Below are 22,943 nucleotides of genomic sequence, written 5' to 3'. Positions count from 1 at the left end.
ACCTTCCAAAATCACTTTAATAGATCGGTCGTGTAAAGTAGGCAAGCTATTTGACATCAATCCCTTAGGATGACCAAGGAATGTTGCTGGCCGGGCTGAAGGGGCTTTTATAAATGTATACAGCATAAGAGTCCCAATTGTTTCAATCCGTCTGAAACCAGTGGGATAATAGCATCCTCAATCTAGGTATTTTGTGATTCCGATGGAAGTGAAGCGGGGAAGGAGTTAGGGAAGAGGAAAGTTGGTAAGTCCAGATCTGGTCATCAAATAAGGCTAAAATCATCTCAATGTTTTAATTCTGAATTATGGTCTATCATCAAAGCGGTAGGTAACGTACCGCAAATAAACCGTATTATATTATTTTGTGTGAATGAAACTTACTTGCGCACGCCGGAATTTTGAATCTTGCCCGACCACTGAGGCCACCAAGATTATCTTAGAGAGTAAGATAGCTGCGAGCAAATTATAAAAATTCTTTGGAAGTGTAATTGAAATGGCAGCCCTCTACAGAAGCTGAATGGTATCGCAAGTTTTTAAGTAACTTGGTATGTTTGTTCATGCATGAGGAAAATTACTTTTGTGACCGGTAATCAAAATTTTATTCAAATTTTACATCTGGTATAAAAGCTTATAAGTTAGGTTCTATTTTAACAATACAATAATCTCGAGTGGTGTTGATCTGGTCTTCATCTTTAGTGGTAGTACCCGTGGTCATGGTGGGAGGGGGCGGCGGGCGCGGGGTGGACGGCGGGAGTGCGGCTCACAACTGCGTTGAAACTGTTATAAATAAAAGAGAAGTCAATTAATTATTTTCTACTAATTTATTAATTTGAATTCAACTTTTGTAAATTCGGTCTACGACTAAAGAGAATTCTCTAATGGTGAAATTAAAGACATAAAAAATGTTATTAAAGCATAAAATAAAAACTCGATATTATCAAGAAAATTATTTATAGCCTATGAAAACTCACGGGATTAAAAATGAAAAATAAATTAATTTAAACAAATATCATTGAAGACGAAAATAATATAACAATTCTATAAAGATGAAACAGAACAAGACAGAGAAAATAAAAGGTAACGGTCTCAACTGGGAATCGAACCCATGATCTCTGTCTTGCAGGGACAACGTCTTTATCCATTCCATAAGATAAATACTCGTCTTTACCTTTTTTCTGTTTAATTTAAAATTATTATTTTTTTAATTTAATTGACACGGCTGAGAAAGTATTTTAATTACGGCGGCAGAAATTTTCATTATAATTGAAAAATATAAGAATTATAGCATAGGCCCGTGAAAAATCGCGGGCTATTATAATTCATAAAAGACCATACTGAAATATTTGTATGTTATAATAATATAATACAGGTAAGTATCTAATCGCTTATCTGAATTAATATTCTTTACACAACTGATTTCAATTTTGAAAAAGACCCTAAAATTCAAAACAAATCCGAGTTCTAGAGTTCTTTAAACTAGAGTTACAGGCAGACACATAACCGATCAGTATAAGTATTGATATGACTAATTTCTTTTGCTCATTTCATATATATATTATTCAAAATTTTGATACACAATGTTGAAAAAAACTTTCAATTTGATTTGCACATATATTTTCTCATTTATAATGAAAATTTCACAATTCAATTTTACTTAATGGAGCAGAAATTGTATGGGATTTTATGAGACAGGCATTCCATTTATACCACTGAAGCATGCTTAAATTATGTTTCGGTACTTCTAAACGACCAGACCTATCATAACAGAAATGACGAAATCTGCACAGCGAACCTGAAGGAAAATGCACGCTACCTGAGGCAACAAGAACACTTAACAATTTCATGAAGGCCTGATGATTATCCATGTAACAGACAATTGAACTATAATTTGTCGCAAATGTGTGAAAAGGAACATTTCTGCTGTATTATTTCATCGCGCTTGAGAAAATTCTCTCTGACTCGCAATACAATCGTCAATTCGCAACACAATCGCCATTAAATTTACAAAAAAAACCATTCGAAAAATGCGTGCTCTGAGTTCATGATACCTAATCAATTTCTCTGTTTTCAACGGCATTCGTGAAAAATTCATAAATGGCAAACTCTAAAGATGCAATGGTAACAGATGTACATTAGGACTCGAAGATGTCACCTCTGGACTGGTACCCCAAATAATTGATTAACCTACTTGATTTTATGCGAAGGAGGCGGTCCCTCTGTTAACAGAATAATTGCCATCTCCTATGCACAGACACAATACGGGCATGCTGAATCTGTTCTACATGTATTTCAATAGAACCTGATCTAAGGGGCTAGCAGCATTGATCCCCTGTGCACCGGTGTAAATACGTGAAACCTGATGGACACGAGCAGTTCACAATTGATGATGGCTTCATGAAAGTCGTATATGTAACAAGCAGCCGAATCTGTTTTTCCTGCTTCATATTCAAGACCCGAGTAAATCCCTTACAGCTCCTACCAAAACCCATCTCATAACGCTTACCAAACGGGTTCCGATATAGTTCCCCTGTCTTTACATTACTGTAAAGTCACGGGTGCTTTTGTAAGGTTTCAAATAAAAAATTTAAAATATTTTTTTCGGACGGTGAAATTTTTTGTGTGGTGTAAAATTGATTATGACAGGAAGTAGTGATGATTTACCCATTGTGGTCATCAGCGGTGTAGTGCACAGTCCTGATGGAACCGTCTGGCTCCACCAGGGAGTAATGTCCCTTTACTACATCACCATCCCTGGTCTCCGACTGGCTCTTCTGATCTCCGGTATGGTGATCGGTCACTCCATAGTCGTACTTGTAAGCGGGGTGGGCCTGAAATCAAAATAATTTTTTTTTAAACATTTTTAAATCTCTCACAATTCAAGACGTTGTATTCAGATATCCTCTTTTAGTATACTTAGTACATATGATGTAGGCTTAAGTTCTTTTATGTTCCAATGTTTTTAAAACTTGTTTACGACCAATAAAATTTTTTACACTTGAAAAAGATTCTTGACACATTTGATTGATTATTAAATTAACGGTTTGAACCGTTCACAAACCCAATGATTATCGGCCCGTTTTGGAGATTTGCAACATTTTGATCTGCCAATTCATCGGAGATGAAAAAACAAGCACAAAATCGGTTACTAGGTTTTTAATTTCGGTTATTTAAATATTTTGTGAGTGTTTTCATTGAAACGGAACCTTTCGGAAAACCGACTCATCACACTGATCGAGAACAAAAATGACGATAAAACGTTCAACACACGAGAAAATCTTAACTTTGATTGATAAAATTAGTTTAACTTTTATGCATATTGTTGTTTCTTGTAGTAATTGAGTTGAAACAATGTGAAATTTTTTCATTTATTTGTCACAGTGAATATTATTTCAAGTGATAAGGTAGATATATTAAATTTCACGTGGTAATAGTTCCTATTACGTATGTCTCAATAATACATATATACTAATGTAGGAATGAATATTAATAACAAAAAATAATCAATTGGAAGAAAGCGTGGGGAGAAATGAACAGAAATTTGGTAGGGCAGTAATTTTTCATGGGGAATTATTTGAAAAATTTTTTGTGCATATTGAAGTAAGCAGACAACGGAAATTTTACCAAAGTCGCATAAATTAGAGTGGGTTATTTCAGAGGCATGACAAAGGTCATCAGAGTAGTTAGTAAGCTTACATATTCGTCGTAGTAGTGATCTGCATGTCCATGTCCATACTCGTGTTCAGGCGCCGTGTAGCCGTGAGAGGGCCCGTCGTGGCGCACCACGTTCTGCGAGGACACGGCGTGCCCGACAGCGTGCGAGGCGTACTCCGGCTCGTAGCCACCGTCCGCGTGCGCGTAGGCCTCGTAGTCAGCCACCGGCCAGCAGCTGCACGCCGCCACCACCCCTAGGAACACTGCAGCCTGGGAGGGAAATATATTAGTATTCATTTTTCTATCTTTTGAGGAGTACCAAACTTAATTGTTGACTGAGTGTGGCGAAGTCCTGTTGTTTTTGTCTGTTCCGTCTCTATTTCAAAATCAGATAGTGGATGTCATCGAGATAGTGACCGTTCTTAGTGTAGATTGTATAATTAATAATTTGAAATAATAACAAAAATTACCCAATATATATGGCTTATAATTCAGTGGGTAGGTATTTAAGTACCTACTTACAAATCTTATAACTTCGTAGGGTATTTTGGCTATACTTATATAGTTATAGCTTTTGTATATATCTCACTTTTGCATAAACTCGATACAAAATAAAATATACATAACTTCATAAATAAATTATGTTATTGCCAAACAAAACTATATTTTTGATTTTGCATTTGATTATTGTATATTAATCTTTTGTTACACGACTGTAGTTATCATAAAGAAGAATCTTTCAAGATAGATATCATATCAAGAGGTTTAATTATCAACATTTCTGTCAACGCTTTTCACGGTTACTTAGTGTTTTTTTAAATGTGGACACTTTCGTTACATTAATTTGCTATGAAACTTGATTGAAAATGCTAATCGATTTCTCGGTAAATCGAATATGAACATCTGACGACATAAAGCAATTTAAAATTTTTTAAGCATGGCTACAATAATAATTATTTATTAACTCGAAGCGTTCAAAACTTGTAGTTTTTGGGAAAGAACTTTTTTTCGGTTAAGGATACACACATTTAATTGTTTATTTTTCTCAGATCACATCCGCGTTCACAATAATGACCCGTCTAATTAAAGAATGAACTTTTTAACTCTATTGTTACTCTTCATATCGAATCGTTGATTTCACGGACTTTTGATCAATTAAGTCTATAAAAAGTTGATTACGCTGCGTTTGTTGTTTTCACTAACCACACTTTAATTTTTATGTACTAAATCCAAAATACTAATTTTGGCTGTCGGTTTTTTACTGTATTGCGTGATGTAAAATATACCAGCTCAAAATAAACTATAAATACAACTATAATTGACGATTGTGTGAATTCAGACAATCGATAAAGTAGTTACCTATCTAAAGCAAGACATTTTGATTTATTTTATTAGTCATTTTATTTTTTGTGTATATTTCTTTTGTTAAAATGTTATATAAAGGACTTTGCAAGTTTACTAACAATGTTCATTCAAAAGGTAAATTTCAAACGTTTCTCTAATTTTTTAACAAAAATAATTATAGCTATATCATAAACCAAAATTGGCAAAATCTGTTTTAAAAGATAATAATTTGATCCCTGATGAAAAAAATTTTACATACTTTCAGCTTCACAAATCATCCAATTATAATAACCCGTGATTTTTCTAATTGAAATAAATGTAGAAAAACGTTATTTTCCACCAACTTTTATTTTCTTAGAATAATTAAATAAATTACATTGTTTTTGTTTGTGAAATTATTTCAAGAGAAACTTATTTATATTTAGATAATCTAAAGTTTATCCAAGTAACTAGGTTTTTTATGTCTTCGAAAGAAATCAGCATTCCTAGGTTTTGCCTCCAAACTTCAAATTAGATGAAAATGCAAGTCTTTGAACGTGAATGCGCATACTACGGTGTTTCTCACATGATACTTTGGAAACAATGGAACACTAAAGTATTTATTTTCGTAATAAAATTCTGAATGAAGTGTAAGTTTTAGTGATATTTCTGTATTACGCGCTAGCCGGGAGTGTGAGAACAATGATTAACAATATGGCTAGCAAAAATACAACGAATACATAAATTCGATTGTTTTCTCTTTGGCTTTTAATTCAGGCACACGCAAATAAAGATTAAAAATAGGAAAAATCAAGTATCTAAATACATTATAAGTACCTATAATAGACATAGGTATTATACAGCCACCAAATTACCACCTGGCTGTTTAAAGACAACTTATTAAATAATGTAGGTTCTAGTACCAATTCAGTTTCTGTTTTCCTAAAAACAATTACAAAGTCATTTTTTTTACCTAAGTCTGATTAAATAGGTTTTTGATAATTACAGTGTGAGTCTGAGATCTCAGTAAAAGTGCCCGGAGCACGCAATCTCAATGCACCCTGGTGAAAATGTAACATTTTTTTCCTTAGAAACTTAGCACTTACTTTTTATTTGTTTTGAATGGGAAGATATGCAAAAAAAATATTGAAAATACTTTTGTTAATTTGTTCAGATTTGGGAAAACCTCATTTAGTCTCATAGAAATCTCCCTTACTGTCATGGTGGGAAATATGATTCTAAACGGTGTTAGGAAGAGAAAATACCACGCGCTATATTCAAATCTTTAAGTAAGCCACAGAATAATCAAAATGTACACCTCTATAAAAATAAAGTTTCAAAAAACAACTACAACTTTTTGAATGTGTTTTAATTTTTTTCGTTATCAATTCTTTTAGTTATAAAAAAGCTATTGTGAGCCATTTTATAACTTTTTATGCATTCTAAACTTTATTATTTCAAAAAAAAAATATTTTTTCTAACAAAAAAAAGCGAACTTCGTCACCTTTCGAAAACTTTTTTTAGTTTTCAGATGCGTTCAGAAAAATTCAATTTATTTGGATTTTATTGCAAAACGGAAATACTCAGACCTTCTGACATAATATGCCAGAGGCCGGAGGGGTTCAGAAATACAGTTAAATTAATACAAATATATACATTTATACAAAAGCAAAAAAAATAATCATAAAATAATTAAAACCAATAAAATGATATATAAATTTTATACATTATTACTGAAGAAGTTGTGCTAAATGAACAAATGAAAATCACGATGAGGTTTCATTTAAAATATTTAGCCAACTGATTTTGATCACATACCGCGTTATGGACACCTTCGACAATGAACTTCCCAGTGAGATATGGACTGAATAATTATTTAATTATATTTTACACAAACAAATAAATTTAAATTAAAAATCTTCCAGCATTGGTTTTGCGAAGATTTTGATTTACTTAAATAAAAAGCGCTTTTTTAAATTAGTTCACTAAAGGCAGTTCCAGCTCCGTCTTGGATATTATAAAATAAAAGTAACAACTAACCAATAAATGCATTAAATTAAGTTTTATTTTATGCATTGGTTAATGGTTAGTTGAACCAATCTATTTAATAGATTGGTTCACTCAAGCAACTTCCTTGTTGATGAAAACGTTTAAAAAATAAACAGAATAAGTACATGGACTTATTCATCTTTAAAGATGTTGAAAATTATATAATAATTGGATAGATAATCTAAGAAAAATATAACAAGCCTAAAAGAAGAAATAATGTGACAAAGCAACGTAATCAAGTTAGTCACATCCAATCGAACCTAGAAAGGCGTTTATAAATTTGAATCGTACCTATTGATTTTGAAGATTTTTTACCGGAAAACTCTCAAATCATAACAATAGAGAAAATTACTTAAGTTTCGAAAACTGAGGTTTTATACAGGCAAATAAACCAAGGTACGAAATTAAAAGAGGACTTGCCGATTAATGTTGCGAAATGGACTCAACGAAAAGTTTATCAGGAAGCAGTTTCGTGTCGAAACTTTGTAATTTATAATTCGATTAGGTTTTCTAAGTACCGGCTGTTGAGAAGTTAATAGCCAACGAAAGAAACTGTTAATTTTTATTTCATCGAGTTTGACCTTTGTTTTTTTTTTAATTAAGAAGATTTACAGCGGGTTGTTGCGTTGGTCAGTTGTACTGACTACATTTCACAGGGCTCAAATTCGATAAATTTATTTTGATTTGGATGTTTAAAACATTAAATTATTTTTATTACTTTATCAAATGTATTATTTTTGTTTTATGATTGGTATGTTTTATTTATCAGACCATTGAAACTGAAATTTAAATCAACAACAAATTCGTATGTTTTCAATTTAATTCAGAATGTTTGAAGAAACGATGTTTAACTTTTACAAACTATGTATGATTAAGTGATTTTTCCCCAGGAGGCAAGGTAATTATATATTTTGATTAAAAATTATATTTTTTTCATATTAGCAGGAAAAGCATTTTAAATAGGACACGTTTTAATTTATTTGTGCAAACCGACAGAGTCAAAAATTTTTACAAAACTTTTCGATTTGGTTTGGAACACCCACCCGCAGTCCTCCCTTACCCCGTAAATGCCCAAAGATTATAAGTATGTAGCGACTAGCAAATAATTTATAGATTTAGGTATTTATAATGTACAGATAAATATACCTTTTTTGGGTTAGCTCTTCTGGTTAACTACAAGGAACGGATTGTATTTCATTTGTATATTAGAGTATTTGAATTATGAATTTGAATCTGTGTTCAAACGTTAAAATTTATAAAGATTAACAAACTTTATTTTTGATCCCTCCAGTACACCATCACACATGTAAGGATATTTTTTAAATGATTACCTTTATATAAGTTACCTAGGTGACGCAATGGTCTTAGAATTTTTGTTTAAATTGGTGGATTGGGGGTTCAAGTCTCATTTTAATACAAAAAAATATGTGAAGTTAATTGTTTAGTGCATTATAATTTCAAGTATTTTGTGAGAAATACTTCCAATAATTTAAAAAACCTATAAAATGACGATTACAACATAGAAAATGAACAATAAGGCACGTTTTATTACTGTGCTCTTATTGTACTGTGGTATGGTTTTGAACTATTGCCAAGATTTGAAACAATTGTGTTGGTAAACGAAGATAAATCTAACGATGAAAATTAATGTCCCACGATATCACATCTACAAAATTTTTAATCTCCCACACCGTTAAATCTTATTCAACAAAACGACACCTGTTTTCGCGCAATAAACACAACTAAACCACACTAGCATCAACTACCAGTTACAATGTATCTTATGTTTCTACGGTACAATTCATTCAATGTCGGTCAAAAATTCTCACATTAATTATATGAAAGGTTTTACTCACTTTAACAAACATTGTGGGAATGGGATATTGTTCACTTAGTGAATTATGCGATTGACTATGTCAACGGTGGCGATCGTAGCCGCTTTTATACCAAACCGGCAAAAGCGGCATTACAGTATTATTGGCGGGCCGAATTGCACAAGCACAGAACAAAAGAGCCAGAGCTGCACGGAATGTAACATTGAACGTCAGTTGCGGTAAATGCTTTCAAATAATAAACACCATGGAACATAACGATATCGGCAGATATTACAAAAGCTCCCCGATGGCTGCTAGTAGAACTGAACAGACAACATCGGACTTTACGTTCATGGATACTCTACTTATGTTGACATTTTCGGTTCAAACTTTCGGTTCGTGAAACTGATAAACCTCTTGGACGGCGAGTTCGGGTGTCTTAACAGTTTTTTTTGTCTATAACAATTGTAAGATCGTGGTTTTTATTATCAGCAGTTCCATTATGATATATGTAGTTACAAAATGTTCCCGTCAATAGAAAATAAGAAAATGCACCGGTCAATTGTTCAGTATTTAGTAGGAAAAAAGTTTTTTTTTGCAATCTCGAAAGCAGATAGAAAAGTCAGTATTTCATAATTTTCGTTAGTTGTTAGTCTTGCGTGAAATCTAGTTTAATGAATTCAAACTGTCTTTGAATTTAACTTCAATTTTCAAAATTGGAACTGATTACGTGATCCTACACATTTATGCCTAGTATTTTTTTATTAAATTATTTTAATTTTCTATTTGAAATGTGTGTTTCTTTTATTTTATTTTTAAGGGTTATTGTGTGATTTTTAAGGGTGTGCACTTTTTCCACCATCAAGAAAGCTTTATTTACTAGTTAACTAACTAGATTTAGTGAAGGAGTACCAAATCGTTAATTCATGAACGTTTTTCAATTTTTTCAACAAAAAAATATTATCATACAATAAAAAAATTGACAATATTTACTTGTGAAAGATAAAAACCCTAAAGCTTTACAATAATTTTAATAAATAGCCTGTGATTCTTTAAGTCTTTGCGGGTCTGCCCAATTTATCAAATAACATTTAAAGGGTATAAAATTTACAATATAAATACATTAGTAACAATCCAATATTACTATTATGACTATTATTTGCATAATCCACATTTCTTTGGAAACATCAATGATGCGCGGTAACGTGAAAAATCGTAAAAGGATTGGCACGGCACTGGCAGGCGTACCTAAGTGAAAGAAATCAATTACCTGCAAAGAAAATAAAGGAAAGACGTAAAAACCACCTTCCTAATTCCAATACACGAGGCTGATGTTAAGTAAGTTCAGAGGGGTTAGATAAAATAACATTTGGAAGTCTTTTAAAGGAAAAATAATCAATATGTTTTCCTGAGAAATATTGGAAGAAATTAAATTAAATAGCAATAGAAACAGCTTCCCAGTCCCGTGAGTAAGTATTTTTCTTCCGAGATAATATAAAATAATTTCGTATTGATTTTTGCCTTTACAATTGCAAATTCACTTTGCGGCGTCATTTTAACTTAAACAAAATAAATCACTTTGTGTACACCACTATTGAATCAAAAGTAAAGAATAATTTGTATTTATATCTATTTTTTATAGCATTTTTTTTTATATGTTTATCTCGATGAAGAAAATATGGTTTCAAAACATGTAGAATATTTTGATTAAACTATGGTGTATGCAAATTAATAACTTTTATTTTTGGAATAACTTAATGAGTAAAACTTCAATTTTTTAATATTTAAATATTGAAAATAATATTAGCGATTTTTAAACGACAATTTTGAAATTATCTAGATTTCATTTAATTCAAGTTGAATCTTGTGAAAATACATAAAAACAGCCAATAAACATGTGCGGTGAGAATATTGAAGATAATGTTGGTAGTTCTTATTAAAAGTATGATACAGTTAAATATTACCGAAGAAAATAGGGTCTCATTAGCGCAATTGGTAGAGCAGCACCCCGGCAAGTCGAAGGACTTGGGTTCAAGTCCCAGATGTGACTGCATCTTTAATCTGATTTTTCGGTATCAAATTTTCGATAAAAATTGCTAACATTAAGTTAATTTATTTTATTTATGCAAAGATAATTTATTTTATTTCCACGTCTGCAATTACATGCTGACAAAGAATTTGACATTACTTAAGAAACTGAAGTACATATTTATGCTCATTTGTCTAAAACTCATTACGCATTAACTATCCAATAGTAAAACTCATCGGTCAGATCTGTGTAATAATTAATAGTAAACAAAATAGGGTGATTAATTCCTTCCTGAGTTGTTATTAGATTGGAATAGAATTGGCCGTGAAATGATTAGAAAAATACCCAACAATAATACATATTATTAATTATGATATCGGTTACATTGTATTAAAAATAAAAAGCCTATTAAAGCTAAATGGATTTTATGCTTCGGTTTTCCAAACCTTGACATTAAGACCGATTTAGTATACAGTCCAATCTTTGTATGAGTAATCTATTGACTAATAATAATCGTGTAAATAAACAGATAACTACCTGAGATTTTACTTCCTTTCCCTAAGAATCGTATTAAGCAAATAATTTTACCGGTACGCTAGTTTTTTAATCATTTGTCGATATCGTATCTTGACATGCAATTATGTAAAATGGCAAGTTAGATTTCAGATTTTACATTACCTGTAAGTTATAAAATACCACTACCAAGTTTGTAATTGTGAAGTAGTGTTTTCTCAAAATGCCATATAATTATATATCTCTTTACATTAGCTCCAAACAGGATACCCTGAGGAAGGAACATTCTCACAGCCCCTATTTCATCTTAAGGGATGTTGTGTTAATTGTCTTTTTACGTACAGGAAGTACTGGGAAGAAAAAAGTTATAAGAGGTGGGTAATCTTCGAGTCAATGTATCGAGGAATGATGGACGTATGAATCCATACTTCTCACTGCGATGTAAAGCTATGGTCGAGAGAGTCCGACTAGAGAGATGAAAAGGTCTTCCTCAACCAGCCTTTCCCTATTTGACCCGCCACGCAGTTGATGGGCAAACGCATCCGCCTCCAAAACCTATACAAACCTCACTCCATGAACCCAAGCACTTCTGTTAAGACACCAAAAGTAGCGAACTACTTGAGGTGACCTAAGGCAGGGGTGTTAGTCATTTAATAAATGGTTCCCGGGGCAGCTGTACCCATAGCCGCATCCAAATTCAAAAAATTAATGTAAAACTAATTGCAACTATTGAAGAAATAAAAACGAATGCAGTTATTGTTCTTCCTTGTATGGTTCAGGACAGTTGGTGGAGATGAAATTTGGATGCTTCAGCTTATTCAGCCAGTCGACGGCATCAGGAGTCGCTTTATTTAGCACCGACATGTTATAGGGTAACTGACAAAAGGTACTATACTTCTACAATGTGTTCTGTTGTTTGAATATGACCATACGCGGTCAAAGGAGGTCCACGACTTCCGATAACGTCTTTTATTAAGATTGTAATTAACATCCGCTCAAATTACTTTTCCTATGTAGTGCTTTTACTTTGTGCATGAAAATCATTTAGCCACCCCTTATTTATTACGTTTTTAGTGATCACGATTTATAAGAAACAGTTTTCTCCTTTTCAAATTACAGCTCCACAGTCATCATGAACCGATAGTTATAGCGTAACCGGATACCTCGTTTAACCCAGATATATTTGCAAGATTCACTTATCCGCCGGTTGCGGAGGTACTTTTCTGGAGCTATTATTGATCTTGTTTAAATATACTCGTACTTGTTAGTAGTAAGTAGTCATAACGTGTCAACATTATTACTTAATTTTCAAATAAAATTGGTGATTTGCTTATTATTTTTGTATTCATAATATTTTGAAACTGATCCAAATAAAAAAAACTTTTTTGATAATAAACTTAATGGTCACAGGGAATATATTTTTACATTTAAAATTAATTTCACAAATAATTATTTATTTACTTTTTTATCTATTTTTTGGTAAATTTTTTAAAATTGTTTTAGGTTTTTTTATTATTTATTTAAAACATGGATAGGTCTGGTGTATATAATACAATTATCATGGTAAGAATGGATGTTCAATATTTGTTCTTTATATATATGCACTCTCCATAGGTTGAACTGACTCGTAACTATGAGAGGAGTATTTAAATAATCATAAGTGATAGTTTATAATAATGAAAAAAGTATTTAATTACTGAAAGAGCTGAAAAATAACATAAGAAGAGTACCTCATGAAAATAATAATACTTTGGAGTATCGACAAAGATCTTGGAAGGAATTAATTCATTATTATAAAATACAATTATAATTTTTACTCGAATTTCAATAATAACGAAAAGTACACAATTTAGTGGCTAGTTCTATCAATTTTATTTAATTTAATAAGTATAAAACATTGATGTATTATACTAGATTAGCCCTGTCTAGTTAAATTCATTTTAAAAATAACGCCACGTAGCGTACGTCACAAATATGGAGATGAACTTAACAACCCAACTCTGTTTAAACTCCTTGTACAAGCGTTCAAACTCGTAAGCGAAACAACGGAGAATTTGTTGTCAGAGGTGTTGTAATATGGACATAATTCAAATTTAAATATTTGGAACTCGGTTATTTTTGTGATTGAAAAAATCAACTTGCCCAGCATAGCTGAGAAGCAAAATAGACCAACAAAAGGTAAAATGCAATGCACAGTGCCCATTTCGCATTGCGACATAATGCGTGGGCCTTTTAATAAATGTGCATGTGAACCAAACCAAAATTGTGTTGGGGTTATTTTTAAATGAATATGCCGTGTCTAGTCTAATTTAGTCTATGGTATAAAACATAAAGATTTTGTTGGTAAATTTAATTGAATTTAATTTCACGATAATTTCTTACTGTAATACACGGATCTCTTCTTGTAGCTACCCCATTACCTGCTTTATCATGTTCCACTATTAAAAAGGTAGGTACAATAAATCAAATATCAAATCAATATTCAAATTCAAAAACTTTTGATTTTTGAAGTATTTTATATTTCATATGTTTTGTTATTGTTATTATAATTACCGACGTAAGTTTGTCATGCAAAAATATTTTTTTACTGTTCTTTAAGTATTTTCCTGTTAAACTACCTACGCAGTTTGTCAACGGGATGTACATTCTCAATTAAAATGTAAATAAGTAGACAAATATTGCTAATTATAAATATACGTAATAGTATTACTGTTTATAAGATATTCAGATTTAATAAATTAATAAAAATAATAATCGCTGTTCCAAATTCCTGTAATATTCCGAAAAAATAAGAAAATATATAGATTAAGGAAATGAGATTGAAAAATTGAGAATGAAGAATTTGGCATTCTCAGACTATAAAAATATTACCATTTTTTATTTCGGCTACTAGCATTATACCTAGCTCTCTCATTCAAAATTTAGGTGTATTAGATCTGTCAAAGAATTTATGTATAAAAATGCAAAAATCAAACATTTTAAATACATGTACGATTACGAAAGTTTTTTGTAATATTTATCAAGGGATCAGTAGGATTTATCGGTCCACTTAGGAGTTCTAGTGAACCAAAACCTTTGATATGAATATATCTGGAGGGTTGACGTGTTGTTCTTGTATTGTTTTGTATTTATTATGCTTATATAATGCACTTGCATAATGTGGATTGCTTAGATGATCATTTGTGGAAAAGTGTGTGGAAGGATTTAGTTTTTCCTGTGGGGGAAATTTATCTCAGACGTAAGGTCGTAAAAATAAAAATAAATGTTTGTAAAAAATCTTCGCCTTCTAATGATTTTAACTGCTCCCAACCGTCCTGAGGTAGTGAGACTATCTCTATGGTAGTGAAGCTCGAGTGAAGGCAGCGGGGACGGGAATGAGATGGGAAGAGGAATGTATGGAAGTCTCTGGCTATTAAGATCTGATCACTAAACACGGCTTGAACCATTTCAATCAATGTTTCAATTCTGAATGGTGGCCTTTACCAAGGGCGACAATATATTAATAGTATCCTCCACTCTGAAAAGTGTCTAAATTCTATGTATTATTTTAAATTAAGCCAATAAAATTTATTTGCTCATGCCTGGGTTTAAGCCTGTGACCTCCGATTTCGTAGCAGAGAGCCTTAATTTTGTTGTAAATTTTTTGTTGTTTAAATTTCATGGTCCTTGCAACTTAGATTTTCAAGTAATAATTCACTATTTGCTATGCGAATGTTGAATCACAGCTATGTTATATCTAAATTTCCCAGTTAGGAAACCAATGGTCAAACCACCTCTGAATTTTTTTTTATAAAAAAATTCCGTCATGCGGAACGCATAAAAATATTCATTTAATAAATCGGAAAATATAGTTTCATAGTAGTAACAGCCTTAAACCCTACAGATTTATTTAAGATCCTATAACCTACTCAGTAATCTGTACCGGGCATTTGGGCAATGCCGGATTCTTACATAAATCCGTCAGTAGAAGGACGTAAGAAATCATTTACAATAATATTTATTCAACACGTTTCCTATGTCTAAAGCTAAATATTTGAACTAAACGAAGTCCTGCATGAATTGTAGGTACTTCATAAATTGCTTCCACGCCTGACTTATATGGCCTTAAAGTATACAATTGTAGCAAAGTTTATCCAACTGCTCCTTAGATCTTACTTGTGTACCTTTACCAAGGCTATCACGTTCACATCTTTAAAGTTGGCTATTATATATTAGGTAGTAAATACAATTATAATTGCGTAATGATTCAGAATCTAATCCTCCAATTAGCCGTGACTTCATACAATTGAATAATATTTGTCTAAACTCTGACATTAACATTTTTTCGAATTCCCTGCCCAAATTTAAAAGTAGCATCATATCAATGATATTATAAACCGTTCAATGCGAGTAGAAGATTCACACACACTCACACATACTTACATCTGTTCATTTCAGGAGGGAAGTTCAGCATTTTGGGAGGCGGGTTTGGGTACCGCCGCCCCGGGAACAATTTAATGGATTACCAACACCTCTGCCATAGGTCACCCCAAATGGCTCACTAATTTTGGTGATTTAGCAGGGGTTCCCTGGTTCATCGGGTGAGGTATGTTCAGTATATGACTGCCCATCAGCTGCGTGGCGTACCGGATAAAGAGAGTCTGGTTTGGGGAGACCCTTTGACCTCTCCAACTGGTCCAACCATCACTCCTGGACACACCTTTTTCTTTCCCAGAACTTCCTCTCCTTACTTTTCCTAAAAAGAACCTCTATACAGTATCCCCAAAGATGTCATAGGCCCTGAGGGAAATTATTTTCCTCAGATGACTACATATGAGACATTACAAGGAAACATACCATAGGTTGAACCCACAATGAAATACTTTATATCTGTAAATCGTTTCATTACTGTAATCAATGGTGTTTATTTCTTTAATATGAATTGAAAATAAAAATAATTATGATTAGCACTCGCAAATTTTCTCTGGAGGACGGCTTTTATTTAACCTTAGAAAACATGCTACATTTTTTATCTTATCACATTATTTTCGGGCAAAATTCAATATTAGGATATACTTGAATATTTTTTACATTAGCTCCACACAGAAGGCCCTGAAAAAAATAATTCCCCTAGTAACATATGTCATCTTTTGAGTTGCTGTGTGGACGGTCCTTTTAAGGAAATAACGGGGAGGGAGTTCTAGGAAGGAAACATGTATGAAGGTTGGGTAGAAATCTGCGGGTCAGCGGGTCCAGGAGTGACGGACGTATGATCGAGAGATTCCTGTTGTCGAGGTCAAAGGCTCTTCCTCAACCAGTGACTCCCGATCCAGCCTGCCACGCATCGGGTGGGCAGACGAATCCGCCGCCAAGGTCTATTCAAACCTCACCCCATGATTCCGGGCACCACTAATAAGTCACCAAACGTAGCAAACCACTTGCTGTGACATATGGTAGAGATGTTGATTACGTAAGAAATGACGGTGGTACCCATACCCGTTTCCCAAATCGGAAGACGAAATAAAAAGAAAACGTTTAATTGCAAGTAATTTGCACTAAATGTAATTTTTTATCAACGAGTAGTTTAATAAGTTAGTAAGTAGTTTAAATAGTTTTATGCATAACAGTAGATGAAAAAAAATAAGATACACCAAGAGCTTTTTTTGTACTTTGCAAAATTTGTTGTGCCTATTGCCTAGTGATATTTATGAATATTTTAATGCAGTAAAATTATATGCTTGGTGTAACTGTAAGCGACCAGCTCAAACACGGAGGCTATATCAAAGCCAGGGTCAAGTTAGCCTCTCAGAAGCTGGGTGTGCTGTACAGTGTAAATTGCCCGCAGATACTGCGGATAGTACACAACTGCCTACCCTGTATAAACCGCAAGTGTGCCCCACTGTTGAATTGGGCAGCCACCTCTGGGCTGGAGCTCGATAGATTCTTCTATTTTAACAAACGGATTGCATTATTTAGAGCTCAGGGGTCAAGTGGAAATGCTGTCCTTATTCTACCGATATTACAATGAAAGACGCACCAAGAATCTAGCGTCATTGATCCTTTCGGCACCGGCGCATAGTAGGGAAACACGACGAACTCGCGACCAATATTTATGTACGGTTGACATTTGTCACATGAGAATGGGTCGCGTCTACGTCTCATTCTTGAGTTCAACGATTTCCCTCCCTTCTAAAACATAGCTCTCTTCAAGACCCATGTTCACTCGTTCCTCTCTTCAAAAAGACCTCCACACAGAATCCTCAAAGATGACAAAGGCCACGAGGGAATTAATTTTCTGTATTTCTCCTGTGTGGAGTTAGTGTAAAAAAACCATAACTTATTATACCCAAGATTGCACCGAAGTCATGAATGTACATCTGTACCCAAGTACCTATGTTTGTATTTCTTTGCAATTAATAGCTTATTTATTTGCAAAAAAATCATAACAAAGCAGTCCTTTGCGATAGTTTCCGAGCGATACCAACAATATACAAGTTTAAAAGAGAACAATTTACATATTTAAAATTTAGTCATCCGAAAACTCAGTAAGCAGCAACAAGCGATAATTCTACTTTTAATTTCAACGAGATATTCTCAATCGTGAATTGGTTATAAAATCAATTACCGTGAAGCCTTCAATGTCCGCTGCCCTTGAAAGTTACCTCACAATAAAAAAAAAACAATGAATTGCATAAGAGCAATAAAAGTTATCCAGCTTACTTAACCGATTTATGAAATAACTCACATCAAGACAATCTAAAGCCAGACGAAAACATTATGTTGGGCAAGAAACTATTATCGACACGGATAACAATCAACAGTGCAATCATTAAATTATACGTATGCTTCTAAATACTATTATTACTCTATTAAGACAGGTATATTGATACTTCCGGTGTTCAATACGCCCCGCATACCCTTTCGAGGACATGGGAATAGTGAATGTACACAAGAACTAGACCTCCGTGTTCGAGGGATACAACTATCCGAAGGTTGCGGGTTCAAATCCCAGCGTGCACAAATAAATGTTATTTGATGAATTTCGAAATTCATCAATTTAAATAATATATAGTATACTTGCGATGCGACCACCATTTAGAATTAAAATGTTGCTTGAAATGGCCGTGTTTGGTAGATGATTTTAGGTAGTGAGTAGATTTGAAGAGCCAGGTAAACCCCCACCTTTCTTTTCCCCATCTACGCCCCCTCCTCACCAAATTCAGCCTCATAACATACCGTAATTGGGGATGCCATAGTCTCACTGACTCGAGACGGTTTAGAGCAGCTGGGACTTTTATGCTGTTTTCACATAAAAAAGTAGTTCTATGAACAGTAGACCTCGCGTCCAATAAAGTATTATTCTAATTTTCTTGTCTATCTTATTTTATATGTATACAAGAAACTTCATTATTTCGAGTTTAATTCTACTCTTATTGCATTATTTTATATTTATATATAACATTATATACAATATTTTTTCTTTGTTTGTCCCGTACGCATTTATAACATTCATCTGATTGCGATGGGAATTTCAAAGTTTCAAGAAGTCTGTGACGCTCGAGAAAGACTTGATACGGAGTCGAATTGAAGTGGATATAATGTAGTTTCTTAAAAGTAACAATGAGGACTTCATGGTACTACACCAAGTGAATGGCAGAAAAAGTCGGGGATGTCCAAAGAAGACACGAATCAAATAATTATTTGTGATAAAATGAGATGTAAGTGAGGAACAAAGAAATAAATGTAAGTAGAATGTATGATTTGGAAGTGAATGGTTGAATAGGACGCGGACGCCCGAGGAAGACATGGCACGATCAAGTGAACCAAATACAAAAATACAATTATATTATTTCCATCTTAAAAATGCGCCCACTTATCAGGTACTCTAGAATTCACAACCAACGCCGTGTAAGTTTGTGTTTAGTAAATCAAAATCTCCTCCGAAATCAAAACATTTGTAAGAAGGTATCTAAGCACCTACCTAAACTTAACTCACCACCATCTTGAAACAAAAACGGAACAACAAAAGAATTTACAGTCAGACGAAATGCAATATGTAAATTTGAATTTTTCGGTCTTAAAAAAAATACAAATTTTTCATATTGTAAATGCGATATGTAAAAATAAAAAATTTACATATTGCATTTACAGTCAGACGAAATGCAATATGTAAATTTGTATTTTTCGGTCTTAAAAAAAAAATAGCCGTCACGGACGCCGAACGATGAAAAACATCGAAATTGATTTTATTGAAGGAAGTGAAAATGAAAGGAAACTATTTTGGAAAGTAAAAAAAATATTTTATTATTGTTAAAATATACACAAAGAAATATATTGCATTTAAGAAAAACGTCAAAATCATTTAGAATGATGCCGACTTTTTGTGAGAATAGAAGAAGATAAACAGTGTTGGGGCCAGGGCGAAAAGGGCCGACGAGCCACGGAGCTGGCCGAATGAAGCGTCGTTCCGTGCAAGAGCGTCGTCCCGTCTTGCCGCGATTACTACGGAAGAGTTCATTTTTTACCCCCCCTAGGTGCTACACATGTGTTTGTAAAAAATATACTTTTCATAAAACATATTTAAGGAAGTATATTTCTTAGGCTATTTTTTTATCTATATTAGTGCTATCGTTATCTCATTTGCCAACTTTTTTGTTACTTCCTTATTCGTATGGTACAATAGTAAGGTGTTTAATTATTACATTTAGTAGTAGTTTGTCAGAAATAAAAACATCCTTCAAAAGATGCATTAGCAAGATAGGAATGGGTAGTTTTACAGTTTTGTAATTAATCACCTACGTTTGCCCGATTAGTGCAACGTTCTATTCATGCATTTGTTTGTAGGAAACATACAACTCTCAAAAATAACATTTTTCAATAGATTTGACTTGATTGAGGAGATTATGGGATCGATATTCGCCGTAGCAAAAAATATAGTAGGTATGTTTTTTTTAATCTCTTATTGCGATGTTCATTGTTTACGCTTTCATTTAATTGGAAAGCTCAAAAAAGTTAATTTACACATTCATGAAGAAATAATAGGTTTATATAATATATTAATAACGGAAATAAAATAATATGTTTGTATAATAAAACTACAAACTAATCATAAGGCCTGATACAGATCACGCTATATTCTCGTGGCTTTGCCTGCTTCAGCATTTATTTTGTCATAGGTTCCCGTAGTAAGCGTTCAAAGATGGTTTGAAAAGGAAATATGTAAACACGCAAAATACCATATAAAAAAACGATAGTAACTAAGCAAAAATGGTGAATCAATTTAATTAAATACGACTCGTCTGAAATAGAGCATAAAACTCTCGACAAATGCTTTAGTTGCATTTAAAGATATACTACTAGAAGTATTTTTCGTCAAGTAGGGGAATATTTTGATTATGTCTAACACATTAAAAGTATTTTGTCGGCTGAAAAAAAAAATTGGATTTTTTTATTTTATATTTTGTACCCACATACTGTGTGGATCAAATTCAACAATATTTTTATTTAAATATAATTTTGTGCAAGTGTTTTAAACAGTAATTTCCTGCACTATTTACAAGTATATTTTCATAAATATTCTTATGTAAGTATTGTGGTGCGCAAATCTTTCGTTCGAAATTGTGCGGGGGGTTGCGGTAAGTGCGATAATGACTTAAATAAAACAAAACGAATTGAATTTGCCTTAGTGTTTATTTACAAGAGAAAATAATTGGGAAAGGCCAAAGACTTACCCTAGGTCTCGTCCTCCGTAGCCGCTGGGTCCTTTACACTTATCAGCTTGCATACAATTAAGGGCAATTCCCTTTAACACTCGCTCACTCAACACAAAAAACAGTGACATTCACTGCGGCGGGTAAAAACGTTTCACTGGACGATTGTGATGCTCCAAAACAATCACAGCCGAGTTCAACATATGCAGGTATTCACAAAATGACACGAATGTTCGCGGTGACCAAGATGCAACGATAATAATGCTCCCTGTCGTTTGACCCGGGTCAAGGAAAGAGGACAAGGGGCAAAGGGGGGTGAAGGTACACATTTTAAGGCTATTTAATTTTCAAACCTCACGCGCAACTATAAGTATGTAAAAGCCTTAATAGGCGTAAAATAAATAAATACATAAAGTGATGTAAATTGAGTTATATGCGGAAATGTATGATGAGCGATATGCTGATATAGGCCGAGCCATGAGAGTACAGCGCAAATGGGTCAGCCCTATTATAAAGAGCCCCCTATATTTTTTTTAAATATTGCATATATTAGGTGGGTTTATGTTATTGGAATTAGATTTAAATCAACGTATTTTTTAGGGTACTCGAAGATATTGAAGAGTGTGTTATTAATTCATGTATTTCGGGTGATAAATTCAGTGAACTACAATAAATAAATACTTTGTATTTTAGCCATTTATAACAGCCTTTTAAATAGTTATAAAATATCGGTACTGTAAGTTTTCGTGCTTATATCCCTGAAAAATTTTCCGATCTAAATAAATTAACCTTTGAAAGCTTTGACCAGTCATAGTACACATAGAATACCAAGCCACACATCGCACATATGAATGATTTTTTAGCTCAACAAATATTATTAATTTACAATAGAACCTTCATAATTTGTAATTGAGTGGAAGTTAATAGTGAAATGAAAAAAATATTTTTTTTATAAATAAGTCAATTATATCTGCATTTGTTTGCGGTAGAATGCGGAATAATCGTGGATTACTCGTTAGTACCATTAATAACAAGCGGCATGACGCATACTGTAAATAATATTATTTGAAGCATTTAAAACATCATCTAAAAAAAACCCAATACCCAATTTCAACAGACAATTCCTAAATATTGTTGTAAAAGTCCATGGCAGACATAAATTAGCATCCCAAAGAAAAGTGCAAAATACTAATCTCTTTAGGACATATATGTAAACATTTCTAAACGGTTCAGCTGATAATACAGGGAAAAATATATGTGTGAAAAATCACCACAAGGGCGCAGCAGAGTGGAAGATACTTTCAGTTTCGTCCTGGTTTAAGACCCCCATTTAGAATTAAAACCTTGCTTGAAATGGCTTTGGGCAAGTTTGGTAACCTTGGATGGATTTGAATAACCAGGTACTTACTCCTACTTTTTTTTTTTTTTTATAGTGAATACCTCACAAGAGTCCCAACTGCTCCCGTCTGGAGCAAGTGAGACTATGGCATCCCCAATTGGGGGATGTTGTGAGGCTGAAGGTAAGTGGGGAAGGGAAAGAGGAAGGTGGGGAAGCACCTGGCTATTCAGATCTAGTCACTAAACACGGCTAAAGCCATTTGGAGCAACGTTTCAATTCTGAATGGTGGTCTTACACCAGGGCGATACTGGTAGTATCTTCCACTCTGGAACGTGCCGCAAACATACTATATATTATTTTAATTAATTAATTGTGAAATAACACAAATTAATCAAATAAAATTTATTTGCGCACGCCGGGTTCGAACCCGCGACCTTCGGAATGGCAGTCCAATGCGTTACCACTGGACTATGCCGGCCGTCTACCTTTACTACCTTTAGCCTCACAGCATACCAATTGGGGATGCCATGGTTTGA

The 22,943-nt window shown here is 33.2% G+C and overlaps 1 protein-coding gene across 1 annotated transcript; it reads right to left on the bottom strand.

Annotated features, from left to right (window-relative positions):
- Window positions 1–567: 567 nt before the first annotated feature.
- On the bottom strand, window positions 568–8,922 carry LOC149427024 (uncharacterized). Its single transcript, XM_089634714.1, has 4 exons — window positions 8,880–8,922; window positions 3,694–3,921; window positions 2,662–2,828; window positions 568–777 (listed from the first exon to the last, which is right to left on the bottom strand). The coding sequence occupies exons 1-4, from the start codon at window positions 8,889–8,891 to the stop codon at window positions 693–695; spliced, it is 492 nt and encodes a 163-aa protein (XP_089490840.1). The 5' UTR covers window positions 8,892–8,922; the 3' UTR covers window positions 568–692.
- Window positions 8,923–22,943: the final 14,021 nt, after the last annotated feature.

The sequence above is a fragment of the Hesperophylax consimilis genome, chromosome 1 (genome assembly GCF_061612785.1).
Source record: "Hesperophylax consimilis isolate HC1 chromosome 1, BYU_Hcon_1.0, whole genome shotgun sequence".
In the NCBI taxonomy this organism is placed as follows: domain Eukaryota; kingdom Metazoa; phylum Arthropoda; class Insecta; order Trichoptera; family Limnephilidae; genus Hesperophylax; species Hesperophylax consimilis.
This window is presented reverse-complemented; position numbering and strand designations above follow the sequence as displayed.

Excerpts from the sequence above, each read along its gene's own strand:
- LOC149427024 (XM_089634714.1), bottom strand. Across the intron at positions 2,829-3,693 it reads ATCACTACTACGACGAATAT|GCCCACCCCGCTTACAAGTA; the intron begins GTAAGCTTACTA and ends TTTTGATTTCAG. Across the intron at positions 778-2,661 it reads ACCGCTGATGACCACAATGG|TTTCAACGCAGTTGTGAGCC; the intron begins GTAAATCATCAC and ends TATTTATAACAG.